The sequence below is a fragment of the Sminthopsis crassicaudata genome, chromosome 4 (genome assembly GCF_048593235.1).
Source record: "Sminthopsis crassicaudata isolate SCR6 chromosome 4, ASM4859323v1, whole genome shotgun sequence".
NCBI lineage: Eukaryota > Metazoa > Chordata > Mammalia > Dasyuromorphia > Dasyuridae > Sminthopsis > Sminthopsis crassicaudata.
In genome coordinates, this window is record NC_133620.1 from 465,059,561 (window position 1) to 465,081,179 (window position 21,619).

The 21,619-nt window shown below is 49.3% G+C and overlaps 1 protein-coding gene across 1 annotated transcript in view; it reads left to right on the forward strand.

Moving 5' to 3' along the window:
* Positions 1 to 21,352, forward strand: part of SRRM3 (serine/arginine repetitive matrix 3) — a 108,948-nt gene extending 87,596 nt beyond the window's left edge. Inside the window, exons 12-14 of the mRNA XM_074264129.1 lie at positions 11,708 to 12,111; positions 14,981 to 15,118; positions 17,407 to 21,352. Of these exons, the coding sequence (XP_074120230.1) occupies positions 11,708 to 12,111; positions 14,981 to 15,118; positions 17,407 to 17,641 (777 nt within the window). The 3' untranslated portion in view covers positions 17,642 to 21,352. The remainder of the gene's footprint in view (positions 1 to 11,707; positions 12,112 to 14,980; positions 15,119 to 17,406) is intronic.
* The last annotated feature ends 267 nt before the right edge of the window (positions 21,353 to 21,619 follow it).

Genomic DNA, 21,619 nt, shown 5'->3' on the forward strand with positions numbered 1-21,619 from the left:
AGCAGCCATCTATGTGTTGGTTTTGATTTTGGTTTCAATTTTTAGCTGTTTCCTTTCATTCTTTTTCCCTGTTTTTTTTTTTAAACAAATCTTCCCAATTCCCCAGACAAGAAAACTAAGGGCAACTAATTTGTGAATCCCAAGGGAACCCAGGAAAATCTCTCTGTGTTCTGTGTCATCCGATGACCATTTTTTAAAAAAGAAATCTCAAAAAACTGATTTACAATCCAACCTGATCACAATATTCTTTGGTGCCTTCCAGGCCCTGTGCCCTCTACAGCTAAAACCTCCTGGTAGTTGGAAGCTCCTCCCTTGGTTCATAACCGGAAGGCAGTAAAGTGAGTCAGGAAGGAGACACGCCCTTCCCTAGATGAGTCCAGGAAATATCTGAATGGATCATCTACAAATCATTTTCAAAGCCATAGGATGTACTTAACATGGCATAGTCCAAGCTAACTCAGAGGGGCACAGACTCACAAAATTAATGGGGATAGAATACATAAACCCAAAGAAAATAGGACCCACAACCTTAGAGTGGACTAAATCCTTGAATCTAAAGAGGATGGTACCCACATACCCAGTGGAACCGAACCCATATACCCAAAAAGGAAGGGACCAAACTTGAGTGTCCCAATATAACAATACCCTCTAGGGGCCTCCTGCATAAAAGGTGATACCCAGCACTCTGTAGAGACTTAAAAAGAATAACATTACACTGTTTAGAGTTCCCCATGTCAAGGAGATGCCTTAGCCTGCACTAGGGGGATCTACTCCTAAGGCATAGCAACCAAGCAAGAAAAAAAAAAGAACAGGAAACAAAGGAAGGAAGAAGGAAAGGAAGGAAGGAAGGAAGGAAGGAAGGAAGGAAGGAAGGAAGGAAGGAAGGAAGGAAGGAAGGAAGGAAGGAAGGAAGGAAGGAAGGAAGGAAGGAAGGAAGGAAGGAAGGAAAGAAAGAAGGAATCTTATTTGACTCTGACCTCTCTTTCCTTTGATTATATCTAGCACCTAGGACAGCAACAAATATGTGATCTTGTTAGTAGGGAGGAACTCTTTATGTCATTTTCCCAAGTGCCATCTCTAAGGTTCTCTATCCATTGCTTTTGAGAACACTGAAACTAAGAGAACCCCCCCTCCCCAAGACTTTAAATTTATTGAGTACTCTCAGGGATTTATCATCTGTTCTATCCCATGATCCCGAAAATCCTTCCCTAAGGCAACAATAGTAAGACAGAGGACAACTTGAGACAATACAAGGAAGAAATTAAGACTCCCCTCTCCAAGACTGTTTTCCTCCAGATAAAAGGCTCGACTTTGTCCTATTTTGAATCAATTTCAAAGGAACTCATCCAGGTTGAAGATAGCAAGGGAAGGGAGTGGAGGAGTCAATTGTCACCCCTGTCCCAGAAAACAAACCAAATAAACCCTATCCCTTACCTTCTTTACCATTAATAGTCTGGAGGGAAGCACCCACCCACTCTATTCCAACATGGTTGTGCCCCCTGAGCCTCTTGTGAAGACAGCTCCTTGAGTAGTACTCTTGCAAGCTCTTTCTCTCTCTTTGCTTGAGATGCTATTGGGTGGGGTTACTACCATCCTTTAACTTCCCCTTCTTCCCTTTGGGAAAGTATTTTGGAAGTAGAATCAAAGAGGAGACCCACACCCTTCTTTTTTCACATTGGGGTATTATAGAGTTTAGCAAATGATGAGAAATGTTTTGGGTGGGGGTGGGGATGGCAAAGAGATGGGGAGACTTTTGCTTACTCTATCTTTAAAAAGCCACACAACACTTTTTAATCCCATCTGTGTTTTTGTTTGTTTTTTAGCCTCCCATTTGAACCATGGTAATATGGGGAATTACAGCAGGCAAGGGCTGGGCTGGGGGAATTCACCTACCTTGTCCTGTGTTTTTCCCCCTTTCTTTTCATGATCTTATTATATTTTTTCCTGTTTGTAATGTACAGAAATGCAAACTATTTTTCTCCATTTATTTTATTTTCTGGTATCTACTGTGTTGTTCTAGAATTTTGCGTTTGTGTGTGTCGCTGTGGACGCCTTTGGCCACATCAATGCAGAGACATGTTTTTGAATTTCAAGTGGACACTGATCATTGTTTCAAACTGTTTCTTTTTACCCCCTCCTATGTAACTGGAATTTAAAAGGGAAGATGACTGTACAGAGAAATAATTCATACTGAAAATATCCTTGTCAGGTGAGCATCTATTCCTCCAGAATCCTCTGGTGGACTGTAGAATTATAGATTTAGTTCTGGAAGGACCTTATATGTCCAACCTTCTCATTTTTCAGATGAGAAAACTGAGGTTCACATGAGATAAGTGGCTTGTTCTGAAGTCACATAGCAAACATCTGGTATAATTTGAACTCAGGTTTATTTTGACTGCAAGTGCAACATAGCTGCTTCTCATAGGGTAAGGCCTGGAGTTGCTTCATGTCGTGGATTGACAAAGAGCCCATAAGATAATGGAACAGGAAGAGGATCTTAAAGGTCATTTGGTACAACCTTCTCACTTTATGTAGGAGCAAAATGAGATTCAGGAAGATGAAGTCATCTCCTCCATATCCCATAGTTCATAAATGCTCAAGGCTAGGGTCTTCTGACTCTTGGGCCGATGGTCTTTTCATTCCACTCTAGTTCAACTTCCAAAGGAGGAGGATGGAGAAGGGATATGATATGATATGATCTAGACGTATATGATCTCCAGAACACCAGACGCTTGGAGGGAGATAAGGGAAAGGTAATAATATGAAACACAGATTCAGCACAGGCCACTAAGGAGAATTTAAAGCATGAAGAATATTCTTGACTTGGGAAGATGGTATTAGGAAGAGCAAGCATGACCTCTGGTGTTTCCTAGAGCATTTTCTTGGCAGCCCTTATAGACTGGCTCTAAGGCAGACCTAGATCCCCTTTGGGAGGTGCTCATCATTTATTTTATAATTCAACAATCAAGGCCTCTGGCACCAATTAGAGCATCCTCATACCAATGGAATATCAGAAAATTGTAGCACACACAGAAATTTAGAAAGAGGAGACTTGTCACCTCGCTCCCCGCCTTGCCACGTCACTGGCTGGCTGAAGTGTCTAGCAGGATCAGGACAGTCTGTCAATGATCCTTGTGATTTGTTGGTGTACTATCTGCCATTGGTTTGATACTTATTAGTAGCTCAGACAGCCAATCTGCACTCTGTTTCCCATCACTGACTCACCATAAGAGAGGTCCTGAGCAACAACAACCTGAGAATATGAGGGTTTTCTTCATTCCTGGAAACACTAGGTTAGAGTCCCTAGTGAGTCGTCATGGTGCCAAATTCTCCTTTGCCACATTATAAAAAAACTTGGAAGAAGACAAGGGAAAAGACCACTCTTAGCTATACTCCCCAACCAGCATCCTCCAGTGGGAGGCTCCCAATATCTCAATGTGATGGCTATTCAGATTTTAGCCTCAGTCCCTGTGCCTTTCTGTCCCATCACAGTAGGGCACACCTACCGTCATCCTTCCCCAACTAAAGTCAGAGAGAGAACTCTCTGCCAAATCCATTGATTCCAACCCTAGATACCTAGAAAAAGAAATGCCCAAACCAAATCAAATGATTAGAGAATTTCACTAGAGAATCTGTCAGCTTTTACAAAGGATTTTGTTTTAAATAGTTTACATTTGTGTGATTTTTAATGAGATATCATTTATAAAATATAGATTTCTATTATTCAGAAACCTTTTGGGTGAAAATGTGCCTGGTTCTAGGAAGAAGTCACAAATTGCCCCATGTCTTCCCTAGAGAGCCTTGCACTTCAAGCAGAGCCATAAACCCTCCCCCAAATCCTTGAGCTAACCTTCATTTGTCCCACCAGAGACAATATGGCGGAATGGATAGAGAGTTGGCTTCAAAGCTATGGAAATCAGTGTTCAAGTCTCACCTCTGATACCTACTGCACAGGTCCAAGTCCTACTGGACTGACCGTTCAGTGCTCTAGTCAACTCCCTACAAATAGAAATTGCAGAAAAGGTGGTGACCTGAATTGGTAAAGAGAGTTTCCTTAACTGGGTGTTCTCTATACTAATAAAATCATAGGTTCAATCCCTATCCCTATTTTATATTCCAAGAAACAGGTTCTAAGGACCCTTATTGAATACTTCCTCAGGAGACTTAAGGGTTTCTCTGCCGAGGCTTTCCATTGGTCTCTATTTGACCTTCTTTCATGGCACTGGGCTCTGCCCTCTCTAGTTCCCTTTCCCCTCTTTGTTAATTTAGGTGCTTGAATCCAGGAGAAAGGTGATGCTCTAACTGGGATTTGTCAGGAACATATTAGCATCTCCCCAGTCAATTCCTGTCATCTGAAAAAAAGAATTAAGCAGTTAACCCACAAATTTAATTGCAACCTTAGGCCAGAAACTGACCTGGGTATGAAGAATAAAAAGATAAAAATAAAAATGTCCTTGTCTTCCAAGAGCCAACATTCTAAAGTTGGCTGGGGAGGAGGTTTTAGGGACAGGAGAAAAATTATGAAAATGTTTTGAGGGCCACCTTTCTGCTTCCAGCCAGAAAGGAAGATGAGAACTAGAGTGGGAGTTTTCTTTTTATGCACATAGCTCTCACTTGTATAGGACACACTGAATGGCCAGTGGGGGGACAGGTGTTGAAACCTCCTAAGCCCAACCTGGTTGACTTCCCTTTTAAATGGACAGTTTTCCTTTCCACTTTCATCCTTCCATCTGACTGGCTTCTTTTGGATTGCCTCTCTCTCTCTCTCTCTTCTCTCTCTCTCTCTCTCTCTCTCTCTCTCTCTCTCTCTCTTCTCTCTCGTCTCTCTCTCTCTCTCATCTCTCTCTCTCTCTTTCTCCTCCTCTTTCTCTTACCCGTTCCTCATCTCTGTCTCTTTCCTTTCCTTCCTCCGCTATGGGCTCCCTCCATGTTGTTCCATCTCCATCTGCTGCTTATTGGCATGCTCTCTGGAAGGTCTCTGTTGGTAAGAGAGTTAAAGGCAACTCGGCTCAGACATTCGGAATAAAAACAAAAATGAACAAGAGCAGAGCAAAGTCAAATGATTGCTTGGGGTGTCCAGAAACGCCGCCCTACAGGGTGGGGTTGGGGGTGCAACCCCCCTCTCCCCCTGCCCCCAGCCAAAGCAACTGCTTTATTAGCCGGGGGTGGAAAGTGGCAAATTACTAAAAAGAGTCATTGTCTTTTTCCCATTCTGCATCCAAATGGGAGATTTTCCTTTTCTTTGTTATTATTGCATTCCTGTCACTGACCAATCAGAAGGTAGGTATTTGTCTGGCTACGCACGTTCCCCATCTCCAGATAAGCCTTGCAGCACTGAGCTTGGTTTTAATGTGATAATCTCTCTCTCTCTCTCTCTCTCTCTCTCTTCTCTCTCTCTCTCTCTCTCTCTCTCTCTCTCTCTCTCTCTCTCTCTCTCTCTCTGTCCTCCCCCTTTCTTATGATTTTTTTTGGGTGGTTCTATATGTTTTAATCATTTTTCAAAGCTAAAAGTCTATTTATTTCTCTCCTTTTTTTTTGAGGGGGTTTCTTTCTTGCCCTTCTCCTCCTTCTAATTCGTCTTTTCCCTGGTTCCTTTCTTCCTTTTCTTTATCATTCCTTGCCTTCATGTATTTCCTCCACCTCCCTTCTATACCCCCTCCTCTGCCTTCCCTTTTCCTTCTATATCTAAGGTTTTTTCTCTTTTTTCTTTCTCTTCCTTCTTCTCCCTCTCCCTCTCCCTCTCCCTCTCCCTCTCCCTCTCCCTCTCCCTCTCCTCTCCCTCTCCCTCTCTCTCCCTCTCTCCTTCTCTCCCTCTCTCCCTCTCTGCCCTCTCTCCCTCTCTCCCTCTCTCTCCTCTCTCCCTCTCTCTCTCTCTCTCTCTCTCTCTCTCTCTCTCTCTCTCTCTCTCTCTCTCTCTCTCTCTCTCTCTCTCTCTCTCGTCTCTCTCTCTCTTGTTGTTGTTAGAATGCATTTCTGGTGTGGTTTTTTAGCCTCCTGACTCTGTATTTCCTGTTGTGAACAGTGCATTGTGTTGAGGTTCCATTGAATTTCCTCTGCTGCCTGAAGTGGCGGATAACCAAAATTCACCAACCTGGGAAGTCGTTCTCTCAGACTGGCCAGGTTGAGGGCTAGCTTGAGAAAGAATGAGGAAGAACTTATATTGGTTTTGAACCCAGCTGTCCTGAATCCCATTTTGGTGCTAAACTTTGGCATCAAGATTTTCAAGGAAGTTTCAGGATGACAGCCAGGAAGAAGAGAAGTAATTTGTCCTTCTTTCCATTATGATTATGAAACGGGATCTCTCACAAAGAGATTCTAAAGAGTAAAATCTACCCTCCTTTTCTCACCTACCCCAAGTCCCCATTTCCCTTCCCTGTGGGTTTTGGCTGGGCTCGGTGGAGTTAAAATGCTATTTGAACATCCCTCTAGGACAACATTTGAGGGGAAGCCTGGGCAGATTGGGTTCCTCCTTTCTCTTCCCCTTGAGCTTTCTTTAGGGACCTCAGAGCAAAAGGCAACCTGGGGCAATGATAGGGCTCTGGGCAGCAGCTGTAGACCTCAGATGGGGGAGGATTGTCAGGACAATTCCTCCTGGAGGATCCTCAGGGGTTGGGGAAAGCTCCAAGATGTAGCTTCTGCACTAAAAATGGAGACTGAGCCATACAGCATGGCTGTTCTGTGGGCACTGGATTTTAGTTGGCCTTGAGGAAGAGCATCCTGGGTTTTGAGAGCTGTCTTGCCAAGAAAAATCCACACAAAAACTTCCTCCCGGTGGAAGGTCTTCATGTAAAGACTGAATATGGATAGGGAAGAGGAGGAATTCTTTTGTGGACAAGATGATCCCCAAGTTCCCTCCCACTTCTGAAAATTCTAAAGAAAAATGGGCAACTAGAATTTCTAAAATATAGTGGAGTCCAGCCCAGCTGGGATGTTCTGAATTCCATCAGAGCTGGGAGGGAACATAGAGGTCCCTGTCCCTGAGCTGGCAGAGGCCACACACCCAGGGTCCAGGAGCTCAGGCTAGGACTGATCTCTCCTCCTACCCTAAGATCCCTAGGCTTTCTCCAGCAGACTTCTCATCTCTTTTTCTCTTGTGGAAGAGAAAGGAACCTTCTTCCCCCTGGCTTTATTTGCATCTCCATTTATGACCCTTCCTCAGGAAAGTAGAGTCCTGGAGATTCTTTGGAGGTAGAGGGTGGAGACGATTACAGACCCATTCTTTAAGTCATTTAGGGGATTTCAGGTTTTTAAATCCTCTCCAGGGAAACAGGTCAGTAATTGAACTTGTGGTTTCATAGTCTTAGACTGTTGCCTGGGGGTACTAAGAGGTTCTGTTTGGGGGTGCAGGATAAGTGACTGGTCCAATCCATTAACAAGCATAAATTGAGGGTTTACCTTATACTGACTTAGGACTGAGCCCTAGAGATACCAAGATAATTCAAATACAGTCCCTGCTCTCAGGAGGTTTACAGTCGAAAAGGGAAAGCAACATATATAAACCCAAAGAGTTAGTTTGTAACAGAGGCAGGGCTTTGTACTCTAGTGTCCCTGACTCCAAGGCTACTTTCTCTCAAGGGAGCAAACTTTGGGGTGGGGCATTAAAGGGCTAGAATAAGGAGAGGGCTTTGCCTTGGTAAAATAGCAGGAATTCTATTCTCCCTGACTTCTTCCCCTGCTTCCCCAAACAATTTTGCCATCAGATTAATTAGGTCATTCTCTCAGAGCTCCAACAGTGGCTGACCTCCCCAAACACTACCTCCTTCCCCCAAGATTCTAGGGACTTTTAAAGCTGAATGACAAACACCTCTCCCCAAATAAGGAAATAAATTTGGAGGAGCCCAACCAACCTCAGTTCCCCTTCCAAGAGGCCTGAGATTGGATTTTTTGAAAGCAAAAGATTTTTTTTTTTTGCCCTTTTCGCTATTACCAAAAATATTTGGGTATGACTCATTCATTTTTTCCCCTTCTTTCTCTGCTATCAGTCATTGAGGTTTCATCCTTGTCCTTTCTCCTCTGTGACTACTGTTCTATAGGAAGATGGGACTAAATTAGTACTCCTGTCTGTATTAAGCTTTATGCTTTATTTGACCTACACCTCCCCCATTTTCCTCTACACAATTTCATTCAATGGCTCACAAGTCAGGGCAGAGGGGAATGATCCTCATTTTACAGATGGGGATACTGAGGCTCAGAGACCTTAGGTCATTTTCCCAGTCACACTTTGCAAATGAGTGGGGTAGAGGCAGTACCAAGACCTTTGGCTCCTACTGGAAAGTGAATGTGGTCCCTGTGTGTTTTGCCCACTTTCACCTCCAAAGCTCTTCCTCATCTATTAGTAATTAATTTTCACTTCATGTCCCCTCATCTCCGCACAAATAGAATCTCTCTTAATTCTGTGCTTTTTGAGAGGACAAAATACTTTGTTGGGGAAAGTCCTGATTTGGAAACAAGCAAATTTAGAAAGTTCCAATGGCTACCCCTGGGCTTCAATGGAATTTAATTCTGGGTGACTTATGTGATAGGAAGAAAAGAATGGGGGCAGCTAGGTGGCGCAGTGGATAGAGCACCAGCCTTGAATTCAGGAGGACCCGAGTTCAAATCTGATCTCAGACACTTAACACTTCCTAGCTGTGTGACCCTGGGCAAGTCACTTAACCCCAGCCTCAGGGGGGGAAAAAAAAAAAAAGAAAGAAAGAAAGAAAAAAAAAAAAAAAGGAAGAAAAGAATGGTTGTTAGAGGGAGAGGTTCAAACACTGCCCAGAACTGGAGTTGAAAGATAGGTACCTCCCTGGCTTTGAGTTTTTGAGGCCTCTGAAAATTTCATTCTAGAGCTAACCAAGCATTGCAAGACTGACTCCTGCAGAGCCATCCCCGAGCCGGCCAGCACTGCAGGGAGACAGGAGAAGATGGCTCAGAGTGTGTTTGGCCAGATAAGCAGCAAATACGGAAATTTCAATCAGCTGCCAAATTGAAGATTTTAGACACTAACAAAGTTCAGAGGAGTGAGAGATCCACAAAGTAATGAATCATTTAATGAGCACTTCTTATGCATTGCCTAGTGCTAGGTGCTGAGGATATAAATAATCAGAGGGGACTTTGATGGAGGAGGTAGGATTGAAATTTGGGAAGTAGACTTCCCAATGCTTTTCTACAATGTTACCTCTAAAGCTGTTCCCCTGCTCGTTTTATTTTCACTGAAAGACTTGGGAGACTAGGATGGAAGTAGGACTAATTCTCTCCCCATTTCAAAGATACTGGAGTAGCTGAGTCCCAAGGTGCGGGATGGATTGATGATAGGGATGAATTGAGCCCAGGTCTCCTGGAGTTGAGGTTGGGGAGTGGGGCCGGATGCTGCGGAGGAGGGTGGCAGGTGATGCAAACTTGAGTCCTTGGGGAATCAAGAAAAGTAGGATGCTGGATGCTTGATGGGATGCAGTTGAGGCGATTCCTCGGGTCATGGGTCAGACTGCTTACGTAGGGTGGGTTCCCATACCACTGAGGAGCCATTCCACCAATGATGCATTACCACCTCGTGCCATGGAACCTGTCTCAAGGCATAGAGGATGGGGCTTATGGTGGGTTCCCATACCACTGAGGAGCCATTCCACCAATGATGCATTACCACCTCGTGCCATGGAACCTGTCTCAAGGCACGGAGGATAGGGCTTATGGTGGGGAGGGAACATCTGGATCAAGCAATCAGCTCTTCCTCCCCTGCCACCCCTGCCCTCTTTTCATCCAAAGACCCCTAGAACACGTTCCCATGGTTCCCAGGTTTCATAGCGCTGGTTTTCCTGGGGAAGCCGTCCACACCCCACTTTTTGATTTGTGCCCATTGGCTGCTCAGGTTACCAGTGAGTGGCTCTCCACCAAAGTGCCTTGGGATCTGACTACCCTTTAGTGTGGATCCCCTGATCTCCATCAAGGTCAAGACGATTTCCGGCTAAGAGGAAGCCTGTGGGCAAATAGTCTCCTCTCCTAATCCCAAGGCCCTAAAATAGCCTTGCAGACAGCCCCCTCATTACTGAGCCCCTAGACGGCCTTACATCATATTCAGGAAACCAACTCTTCCCCAGAAACCCCCTGAAATTTGCTCAATAGCCCCAGAATCCTCTCCGACCCCCGCCCTCATCCAAGGACCCTAAGAACCATTTCCCCGGTGATGTTGATGGGAGAAGGAAACTGAGGAAATCGCCAATGAGTCCCTCTACTCCAACCTCCACTTAGCCCCTTCCAGAGGCTTTTCCCAAGGCTTCCGCCACCTCTTTCAGGATCCTCCTGCCAGGGCTAGCCATTGATCTCTGCTGGAGGCAGAGCGACAGACTAATAATGAGCACAGGGAGCCTTTTCCTTTTTTTATTTATTGTTTATTTTTTCTTTTTTTTTTTTCTTTTTTTGCTTCCAGCCTTTATTTTAGCTTCCAAAAATCCAAGGTGATCCCTGTCCAACCTGTTTCATAACTTGGTTTTCCAACCTCTCTGTACACACACACCAAAAAACAAAAACCAAAACCAAAACCAGGCAAGCAAAGATCCAGGTGAGCTCATTCACCAGTCATTCCTTCCTGAGTCGATGGCTCAGGAATTGGTGATTCCTGGTGATGGCAAGACCAAGGTCGAGGAAACGGGTTGGTTCGTTTTGATCTCTCTCTCTCTCTATCTCTCTTGCATTTTTGTGAATCTAATGATGAACTTATGTTGCCCCACTTTTCCCTTCTCTTCACACCTTACCTACTAAAGGAGGAAATGCCACTTTTTTGGTAAGTGGACGTTAACCAAGAGGGACTTAAAAATCAGAATTAAAAAAAAAAAAAAGAAAAGAAAAGAAAGAGAAAAAGAAAGACAGTAGGATGAAGCTACTTAACAGCTCCACAGCTCTCTGCAGGGCCCAAAAGAAAAAAAAAAAAAAAAATCAGTTTCCCAGGAGTTCAGAGACATATTTTATTTCAGTATCTATGACATTTGTGGTTTTTTATGATTTTTTTCTGTTTGTTTTTTTCTCCTTTCTCTGGTTCTGTTTTCAGTTGAGTTCTCCCCAAACCCTCCCTCGTGCCGCTGTCCCCTCCCCCCCAGCCCTTCCCCAGCCCTTTCCCATCTCCGTGTTATTTGAAGCCATCTCTTCATTATAGAGCTCCATCTCTCTCTCTCTCGGTCTCTATCCACGCTGGTCCCCTTCTCCGTCCCTGCCCCCTCTGCCATCTCCCGTTGTTGCCCCTCCCCCTCCTCTCCCTTGCCTCGCCCCCTCCCCCCTTTCCCTTGGGGTGGAAGAGTCTCGGTTCGGGTTCTTCGGCCCGCCCCGCGACCCCGCGCTCCTCTCTTCGCCATCCCCCGGTCGCTCTTTCATCACTCCGCCCCAGCCCATCCTCAGCCCCCCCCCCCCAGTGTCGCCCCCCGCCCGGTGCTCCCCCTCCTCTCTCTCCGGTCCGTCCCTTGGTGTTTTTGCATGCGAAGAGACTTGCATGAGCTGCATTTATGGAGGCCCACCCGGCAGGTGGATGAGGAAGGCAGGAAGGCAGGCAGGAAGGGGCAGGGCAGGGCAGGGCAGGGCAGCAGGGTCTGTGTAGTTTGCAGAATGCACCGTGCGTTGACGATGTGAGCGACAGCGCGTCCCGGGAGGTTCTCTTTAAAAGCCCGTCTCTCCTTCTCTCCCCTCCCTCCCTCTCTCCCCCTCCGTCTCTCGTCTCTCTCTCTCTGTGTCCCCCGTTCAGAGGCCCGACTCGCCCGAGGCCCGAGCGCACCCCAAAGCGGAGCCCGCAGCGACCACGCCGCCCCGGGGGAAGGAGGGCCGCAGCCCCGGCTCGGCCTCGCCGCAGCCCCCGGCCAGGGGAGGCCGAGGAGGCCCGGCCGGAGGAGGAGGCTCGGGAGCGGCGACCGGCGGCGGCGGCGCCTGCGGGAGCGTAGCGGGAGAAGCCAAGCACCGGCGGCGCTCGCGCTCCGCCACCTCGGCGGCCCGGCGCAAAGGACGCCGGCGGCCCCGCGGCCCGGCCCCCCGGGGCTCCCCGCGGTCTCTCAGCCGCGCCGGCTCCAGCAGCGATTCGGACGCGTCGGCCGCCTCCCACCAGCCCGGCCCGGAAGCCAGCCAAGAACGGAGCCACAGCGCCTCTGGGAAAAAGTGAGAGCCCCGGCCGCCGCGTGGGACTGGACGGGGCGGCCGCGAGCCTCGCCTTGTCCCCTAGCACCCTCACCCAGCCAGCCCTGTCACCTAGAACCCTCACCCAGCCATTCCTGTCCCCTAGAACCCTCACCCAGCCAGCCCTGTCACCTAGAACCCTCACCCAGCCAGCCCTGTCCCCTAGAACCCTCACCCAGCCATTCCTGTCCCCTAGAACCCTCACCCAGCCCTGTCCCCTAGAACCCTCACCCAGCCAGTCCTGTCCCCTAGAACCCTCACCCAGCCATTCCTGTCCCCTAGAACCCTCACCCAGCCATTCCTGTCCCCTAGAACCCTCACCCAGCCCTGTCCCCTAGAACCCTCACCCAGCCAGCCCTGTCCTTTAGAACCCTCACCCAGCCAGCCCTGTCACCTAGAACCCTCACCCAGCCAGCCCTGTCCTTTAGAACCCTCACCCAGCCAGCCCTGTCCCTTAGAACCCTCACCCAGCCAGCCCTGTCCCCTAGAACCCTCACCCAGCCATTCCTGTCACCTAGAACCCTCACCCAGCCATTCCTGTCCCCTAGAACCCTCACCCAGCCATTCCTGTCCCCTAGAACCCTCACCCAGCCCTGTCCCCTAGAACCCTCACCCAGCCAGTCCTGTCCCCTAGAACCCTCACCCAGCCATTCCTGTCCCCTAGAACCCTCACCCAGCCATTCCTGTCCCCTAGAACCCTCACCCAGCCCTGTCCCCTAGAACCCTCACCCAGCCAGCCCTGTCCTTTAGAACCCTCACCCAGCCAGCCCTGTCACCTAGAACCCTCACCCAGCCAGCCCTGTCCTTTAGAACCCTCACCCAGCCAGCCCTGTCCCTTAGAACCCTCACCCAGCCAGCCCTGTCCCCTAGAACCCTCACCCAGCCATTCCTGTCACCTAGAACCCTCACCCAGCCATTCCTGTCCCCTAGAACCCTCACCCAGCCATTCCTGTCCCCTAGAACCCTCACCCAGCCAGCCCTGTCACCTAGAACCCTCACCCAGCCAGCCCTGTCACCTAGAACCCTCACCCAGCCGGCCCTGTCACCTAGAATCCTCACCCAGCCACCCCTGTCACCTAGTACCCCTTCTCAGCCCAGCCATTCTTGTCACCTAGCATTCTCACTCAGCTTAACTCTGACACCTAGCACCCTTACCCAGCCTACCTTGACAACCTAGCACCTCACCTCAGCTCAGTCAGGCCTGACCCCTGTTTCTGACCAGCACCATTTACATGGTTTTGGTTAAAACACTTCCTGGGCCTCAGTTTCCCCAATTGTAAAATAGGAGGGGGAAGCTAGATAGTTTCTGAAGTTCCTTCTAGCGCTAGAGCTATGATTCCATGACAGCCCCCAGAATTTGAATATGCTGATCCCACTCTCAATACAGTCTTGGATAATACATTCCCTAGTCTGAAGAAGGCTTTCAAGACTCTCTCTGCCTCTCTCATCTCTGTCTGTCTCTGTCTCTTTCATCTCTCTGTCTCTGTCTATCTCTGATCTCTCTCTCTCTCTGTCTCTGTCCACAAACAAACATCCCCCACACCTGCACAGAATTCCCAGTTTCTCGGTTCCTCTGCCTGGGTACCGAATGGGGCCCACGGACAGAAGATCAGTAATCTTCCTCCTTAGTGCTTAGACCCTCATGGGCCTGTCCCTGAGCAGACAGGCTAACCCGCTGACACCCTTTCTCAGCCAGATCTTCAGATTAGTCCAAGTTCCTAAGCACACGAGGCTCAGCTGAAAGTGATAATGAGCCTGAAAGACTTGTTTGAAATCCCAGCCCTTGGCCTCTCTACCATGTGACCTTGAGCCTTAGTGGTACCAAAGTCCCTTCTAGCTCTGGAGGGATCTCCTTATGTTTCAAGGAAGGGGGATGGGAATTGACTGAGAAGATTGAGGAGCTGATCGTTAGCTGGTGAGGATCAAGGAAGTTTGGAAGGTACCTGAAGAGTCAGGAATCTAATCCCCTCCTATTACATCCGGGGAAACTGAGACCCAGCAGAATAAGAGCCACTGATTCTTGCCCAGTCACATTCCCCAGGATTAAGCAGAGTCAGCATCTAGCTGCCCCCCAGCCTGTGCCCCCAGTTGAGGGATAGGGCGGAGAATGTCCATGGATTTGGAATCAGAAGGCTGAAACTGCATTCTAGCACCCAGACTTTTAATCTGTGTGATCTTGGGAATGTATTTACCTTTTGGGGCCCCCAGGTTTCTCCTCTGCCAAATGATGAGGTGCTGAAAGCCTCTCCTGAGCTAAAGACTAGGACTAGAAGTAATGACAGTGTCTGGAGCGAGGCTTTGGGCTGCCTAGAAAAAGCTCATGATTCCCCCCATAACATCCCCCCAAGTGTGATCAAGTGCCTTCCCCAGGCAGGCTTGTTGCTATCCAAGCTTGTCAGTGGCAGAGAGAAAGAATGCCCCTGTCAGGTCCCAGGCCCTTGACTCCAAATCCTATTCCCCTACTCCCCACCCCCCGCCAGAGAGGAGGGCTTATGGGAACATCTTTGCTTCTCTATGAGAGAAAACCACAAGGTGGCAAGGCCCTGGTGGGAGGGGGGTCAAACAGGGTTGCAGCTCCTGGGAGGCAGTGGGCACACAGATCCTCAGAGAACTCCTAATGAAAGGGTCCAGCAGATCATGCTGAGGTTGCAGCAATGGTCACACGAGAGAAGGCAGCCCTCAAGCTTGGGGGCTTTGGAATTGGAAGGGCCTCTGTGGCACAGAGTCAGGGGAAAGTATCGGGGACGAGAGAAGGGGCAAAGGGGAAGCAAAGGGAGGGATTGGAAGAAAGATTTTGAAACCCAGAGGTCCGCCATCAACTCCAGTTAACGTGAGCCCATCTCCGTCCCAGAGAGAAGGAAGGTGACGGCCGGACAAGGCACCCAGAGGGGGAGGCCACTAGGCCTCGACGGCGGTCCCGGAGTTACTCACCCATCCGGAAGAGACGTCGGGATTCACCTAGTTTCATGGAGCCTAGGCGGATTACCAGGTAGAGGACCAAAGGGAGGGATGGGAGAGGGACTAATCAAGGGGCAGATATTGTGACCAGGGATATGGACTCGATACAAAAGAGATATGGGATATCCAACCCTGAGTGCTTGATCTTGGAAAATGCGAAGGAAAAATTCATCTGGCTCCCCGAGAGCTACATAGAAAATGCCTTTGATCACAAAAGATTCAGGGCTGGGAGTAAGGGCTCATTGTTGGGTTCAATGTCAGGTGTCTGGGGTCTCTCATAGAAATGGAAATTCAGTGTCAGGCTTGAGAGCTCAGGCCTGGGGAACAGGGAGTCGGAGTTGGAGATCAGGGCCCCGTGTCAAGGATGGAGGCTCAGTGTCTAAGATGGAGGCTGAGTGTCAAAGATAAGCGTTCAGTGCAAGGGCTGAGGACTCAAGGTCAAGGATCATTGTCAAGCCCAGTGCCAGCTCTGTGGTGAGAATGATGGTTGGGGTGCTGGGGGTAAAGGCTCCCTGTCAGGGGCCGAGGGGCAGGGGTCGAGTCTCTGGGAAACACTGATAAACAAGCTTGGAAGAGAAAGCAGTTCAGCATCAAATCCTATGGGTTTAGGGGAGAAGTTAGCCAGCCTTTTATCAGCCCAGCTAGATGCAGCAGGGTGTTCAGGGACCCCTCCCACTCCTCTAGGGCCCTGTTTCCCTGTTGATCTCTTCTTTTTCCCTTCCATCTCAAGGTTCCACCCGGAGGGAAGCTGTGGCCAGGATGGGGGAGGGGGGAGCAGCTTGGTTACCATGGTAACCTTCCATCAGGACCCTCCCCCATCCCTGAGGGCTGCCTGGAAAATCCCTGTGTGAGGTGTTCAGCGCTCTCAGTCTGTCTGTCTGCCTCTGACAAGACTAACAGTTCTGCCTAGCTTTAATTTCTCTCTCTAGGAACTGGGGGGCAGGAGGGAGAAATAGGGAGGAAAACAAGACTGGGGCTAATGGGGTCTCCCTTTCTTTCAAGCTTCACACTGCCATCCCCTCCATTCCCACCTTCCACTGTATTTCTCTTTAGGTCTGTTCCCAGATCCCAGCTTCCCATTCAGGCTGAGATAGCTTATTCCTTTGGACATGGACTCCTTCAAAACCCCCTTGAAGAGATCTTGCCCTGAAATCAGGCAGGGGCTTTGTGAATTGGGACCCCCCCATCACCAGAACTGACGGACTTCGGGCCCCCCCTTGTGTCTCCTGGATGAAGGAGCCCTCCCCCATCTTAAACCTCGATTTCTCCCTGTCCACCCCATGTAAGGGGGGAAGACTGAGAATGGTGACTTCTCAAACACTGTAGAAGCAGTTCTGGTGTGCGGGTCCGAGGTCCTGGGGTCATTTTCAGGAGCTTCTGCTTAGTCAATAAACAGGATGAAATGCCTGCTAAAAAAGCTAGTAGCCCTGATCAACTTTGCCTCAGTTTCCTCATCTGAAAAATGAAGGGGGTTGAGGTCCCATGCAGCTCCTAATCTAGGAGCCTATTTTTTCCTCTCTGTGAGCAGGGGGAGACACCAGCTGTAACCATAGGACCACTACTGCCCCTGGATAAGGTGCTTCCTGCCCTCCTCCTTTCACTAACCTCCCAGTGTTTTCCTTCCCTATATTAACTGGGGTCTATGAGGGGCTCCTTCTAACCACTCTCTCTTCTATTGACCGCAGCTACCTGGCTCTAGACTAATTTCTAGAAACCTAAGCACCTAAGGGGGAAGCAGGGGAAGGGAGACTGGCTACCTGGTTTGTTTTTCTGGGGGTGAGGAGGATGGCCCACAGGATGGTCATTTCCTCAAGATCTAAGAAGTAGGAGATATTTTATTACAGTGGAAAGAGCCCCAGGCTATCGCTCCTGGACCCACTGTATGACCTTAGCCCAGTCACTTGCCCGTTTAGGTCTTAATTGGAGATGCTCTGGGGGCTTGGGTCCCAACTCCCTTCCCACCCTGGATGAGCACCTATGAAATGAGCCCACGTAACTGGGTGATACTCTGCCAAACTTTAGAAGGTGGAAAAACTGGATTGGTGGAAAATACTTCCTGGCTTTGGAATTAGTGGACCTGACTTTAAATGCCAGTTCTGTGGGACTTGGGCAAGTAGCCTCAGGCTCCTCATCTGTAAAATGGGAGGGATAGACCCAATGGCCTCCCAGGACCTAGAGGAGCCTTTCTCTCCTGGAAGATGTGAGTCCCCCCTCCCCTTCCAGCTTCTCTGCTCAAGTGCTCAGGTTATTTGCAGCCAAGTGAGCCCTGCTGGGTGAGCCTGCTGCTACTGCAGAGCCTGATGTCTCTTCTCCCCGCAGCGCCCGGAAGCGCCCCATCCCTTACTACCGCCCCAGCCCCTCGTCATCGTCGTCGTCCTCCAGCTCCTGGAGCAGCCACTCCTACAGCCGCAGCCGCAGCGGGAGCCGCAGCCCGGACAGCTACAGCAGCCGCAGCGGAAGTCGCAGCCGGACCCGCAGCCCCTCCAGGACCCCCAGCCCCAGCCCCAGCCCCAGCTACAACAGCCGCAGCAGCTCGGAAAGCGGTGGCTTCTGACCCCAGAGAGATCCGTGCTCCCTCTCCCCCGGATGCCTGCTCCTTCCTGCTCCCACTCAAGAGCCCCCCATACACACCTGCCCCTGGCCCGAGCGACCCACCGTGACCGGGCCCAGGAGGCGGGCCAGAGCCAGGAGGCAGGGGCAAGTGGGGCCATTCTCCTGTGCGGGCTGTGGGAGACTCTCCCTTACATGCAACTCCTTCATATTTCATCACACCCCACAGGGTGGGCCCAGGTGTCTGGGCAGTCCAGGCCAAAAGCCCCGCTAGGCCAAATCACCCACTGCATCCATCCCTGACACCCTCCCAACCAGCACCAGGGAGGCCCCCCTCCAGTTTGGGGGCAGAGAGGAAACCTCCAGGTGGATGGAGACTCCGGCCCTCTGGATCGGGCCCAGGGCAGGGAGTGTCCTATGGGCCTAAGCCTGCCTAGGGAAGATTCTCCCCCATCCTCTGGCCTCCTTTCCTCTGACCCTGTTGTACAAGGTTGGGTTGGCACCGGGGGCACTCTGTCCTTATGGGAATGGGGTTGGTGCGCCCCAGGACTCTAGAGACCTCTGCCCAGTTTGGGCACAAGGCCTGATGACAAAGATCGGGATCCTACTGCTTCCAGAAGGTGCCCTCTCCATTCCTCGGAGCTGGGTGCCAAGAGCCACTGAACACAGGATATGCTCAGTCTCTGCCCCAACCCTATTCTGCCCTGAGCCACCCACTCCACAGGGAAGGGGGCATGGGAACGAATCCAAGGAGGAGAAGCCCCTCCCTCCCAGAATGTATCCCCAGCCCCTGCCCCTCCCTGATTGGTTGGCAGAAAAAGCGAAACCTGGCAACTTTCCGAAGCCCTCCTCTCCCTCCATATCTGCCCTCCTGTCTCAAGCCTTCTTTTCTTTCCCTCAGCCTTCTGGACTCTCCTTTCTTTCTTTTGGCCTTCTCTTGGGGGAGCTCAACGCTTGATGCCCAGGAATGCTCCTGAAAAAAGGGGGCCTCTGGCTTCAATTCCCATTAGAAACATCTGGGAGGAAGGGTCCAACAATACAGTGAGTAGGACCCAGATTAAGTGGAAGACTCCTTGACCTTTGAGCCATGGGGCCATTCATGGAGTAATCCCAAGGAAGGAAAGGAGACATGGCTCTTTTCCTAAGGCGGCTAAAAGGCAGAGGGATGGAGCGGCTGACCTTTCCATCCCCGAGAAACCGAGCTGGACATTGGGGGTGGGGGAGGTACAAGTGACCCCGTCAGGCTGACTGTTGGACTCAGGAAGGAAACCTCACCCAAAATGTCCTTTCTCCCCTCCCCAGGGCTGATGGCCCCTGCCATTATGTATTTCACCTGGGTTGAAAAACCCATCGACTAAGCCTTCAGCATGGCCCTCCTCTGAGGTAAACGTACTTCCCTACATATACCCAAGTCTCTTTCATCTGTCCTGCCCTGGGATCTACGGAGCTGGGCCCGAGAAGTGACTCCGATTCCAACGGGACTTACAGAAGTAGTTGCTCAAAGGGGGCTAGTTAACCTTCAAAGTTGGGCTCAGTCTCAAAGGGACTGGGAACTCCAGGGCCAGTATTACACTAAGTCAGCAACATTCCCCTCCCCCAGGGAACTAGGCTGCTATGGAATTTATTTATTAATTAATTTATTTGTGTCTTATTTATTCTCCCCCGGGCCTTGAAGGCTGGGACCACTCCTCTCCCTACCACACATACCCTTATCCACCTTGCCAAGCCAGGTATCAGGATCTTTGGCCCTTGCTGCTCCTTCCCTGGGGGAGAGGGTATCTTCCTCACCACCCCTGCCCTAGGCACACATTGCTCTGGCCCTGGCAAAGGACAATTTGGGGGGGAGGGTCCTAGGGACCCCACCTCCCCCTGTTCCTTCTTGATTCCCGCAGTATTCCCTCATCCCTTTTGTTCCCCACCCCATTTCCAGGAGCTGTGCATCAGGGATATCACCAAGTCTTCCTCAATCCAGTCATGTCCATCTGGGGGGAGGGGGAGGGGGTAACCTGACCCACAATATGGAGAACAAGCCCGTGCCCTGTCCCCTCGGGTAGGCCAGGATGCTGTTCTGCCTCGATCCCTTCTGAGGTAGGAGTCAGCCTGGGTTTTCCTTTCATTTTTCTTTGATTTCTTTCTGATCCTGAGTCGAGGTGTAGTTTCCTTGAGATGGTTGGAATACAATAAAACACAAAGTATACACTGTCCCTGTCATGTGGGGCTGAGCGTTCAGTTGTTCCCCCCGTATGTGGGGGCTGTTTTTTTTTTTCCAAAGGGGGGTAGATTTTTTTTTTATAACTTTATTATCGAATGTCAGTTCCAGAAGGAACGCTTGAAATCATTGAATCCAATCCCTTCACTTTGCCGATCAATCGACAAATGTTTATGTTCCAGCTATGGGCCAAACACAGTTTTGAGGACACAATGTTTACAAAAAAAAGGAGCTTACATTTTAATGTGTGTGGAGATGGGAGAGCAATAACAGTATATAAATGTGTGTATGTACACAGAACAAATATAAAGAGAATAAAGGCAAATACTAGGTAACTGGCGGGGTAAGATTTATGGAGAAGGTGATACTTGAGCTCAGTCTTGAAGGTAGAGAAGAATCCTGTGCGGTAGAACTGAGAAGAGTCCCCGTAGATACACCCAAATGAAGAAATTGAGGGCAGAGAGAACTAATTTGACCCTGGTGAAGTCACAGAGATAGATCCTTGCCCACCTTCCCTTCCTGTGTCCCTTTGAGCATTCCTTCCCTTGTCTGCCACATCTCTCCCATACCTGCCCATTCCTATAGTCCTGGCTCGACCTGTCACAGAGAAGGGTCTAATCCTTTCATTCCCTCTGAATTATGAGAGACTATGAAACCTAGAGAGAGCAATGTTGACTCCAAAAGAATAAATCCCTAATAGTAGAATCTGGCATCAGTGAGGGAAGTCTCTAAAGGGAGGAAGCAGTTCCTCAGAGCTTGCCCCACTATCTTCAAGTTCAATCCAATTCAATAAATATTATTAAATATCTACTACATGAAAGGAAATGTGACCTAATGGAGAGAGCAGTGACCTGGGGGTCAAGAAAAAGCCCACTTCTGACGCATTGGCTGTATGATCCTGCTTAAGTTATTTAACCTTTATTTCTGGGGTAGCTCTTTAAGATTATACTTTGCAGAGGAAAGGATTTTCTGCCCTAAGAGCTCCCTACATCCAGGAAACCACAGATTCAGAAGAAACAAATAAAAACAAGAAATATTTCCTACTCCCAAAGAGTTTATACAAATGGTATTTCAGGGGCAGCTAGGTGGCGCAGTGGATAGAGCACCAGCCCTGAAGTCAGGAGGACCCGAGTTCAAATCTGGTCTCAGACACTTAACCCTTCCTAGCTGTGTGACCCTGGGCAAGTCACTTAACCCCAGCCTCAGAAAAAGAAAGGATCTGTGTTGCTACCTCATTATCAGTCACTATAACAATTTCAGAATGGAGAGGGCATTTAGAAATGTGGGAATCTGGAAAGGTGTCATGGGAAATGTGACAAGGGCATAGACAGGAGTCTAGTTCAACCATCCACCCTTAGACAACAAAGTGTAGATGAGGTGAAGAGAATTCCAAGGGAAGGGAAGGAATTCTCAGAAGACTCGCACTCTCCTTGACCTCACAGCCTGTGCGGATGGAGAAATAATGGCTGCCATCATTCAAACCTGGAGACCGTGTCCAGGGAATGAAGAAAGAGGAACACTATGTCAGGACCAATTTTTTTAATTTTTAAGTCCCCCCCCCCCCATAGCTTAATGAAAAGTAGTTGGAAATTTCCCTTTTCCAGTTAGAGTATAAGGAGAAGGAATCCCTATCCCCCTTCATAAAAGAAAGATCCGAGGCATCTTCCTCTCAGACCCTTACCATTCTCTGAAAGAGCAATCCAGCCTCCCCACCCCCAACCAGACCCACCCCTCTTCCCCATTTCCTTATAGGGTCTCCAGGACTGGATCCAT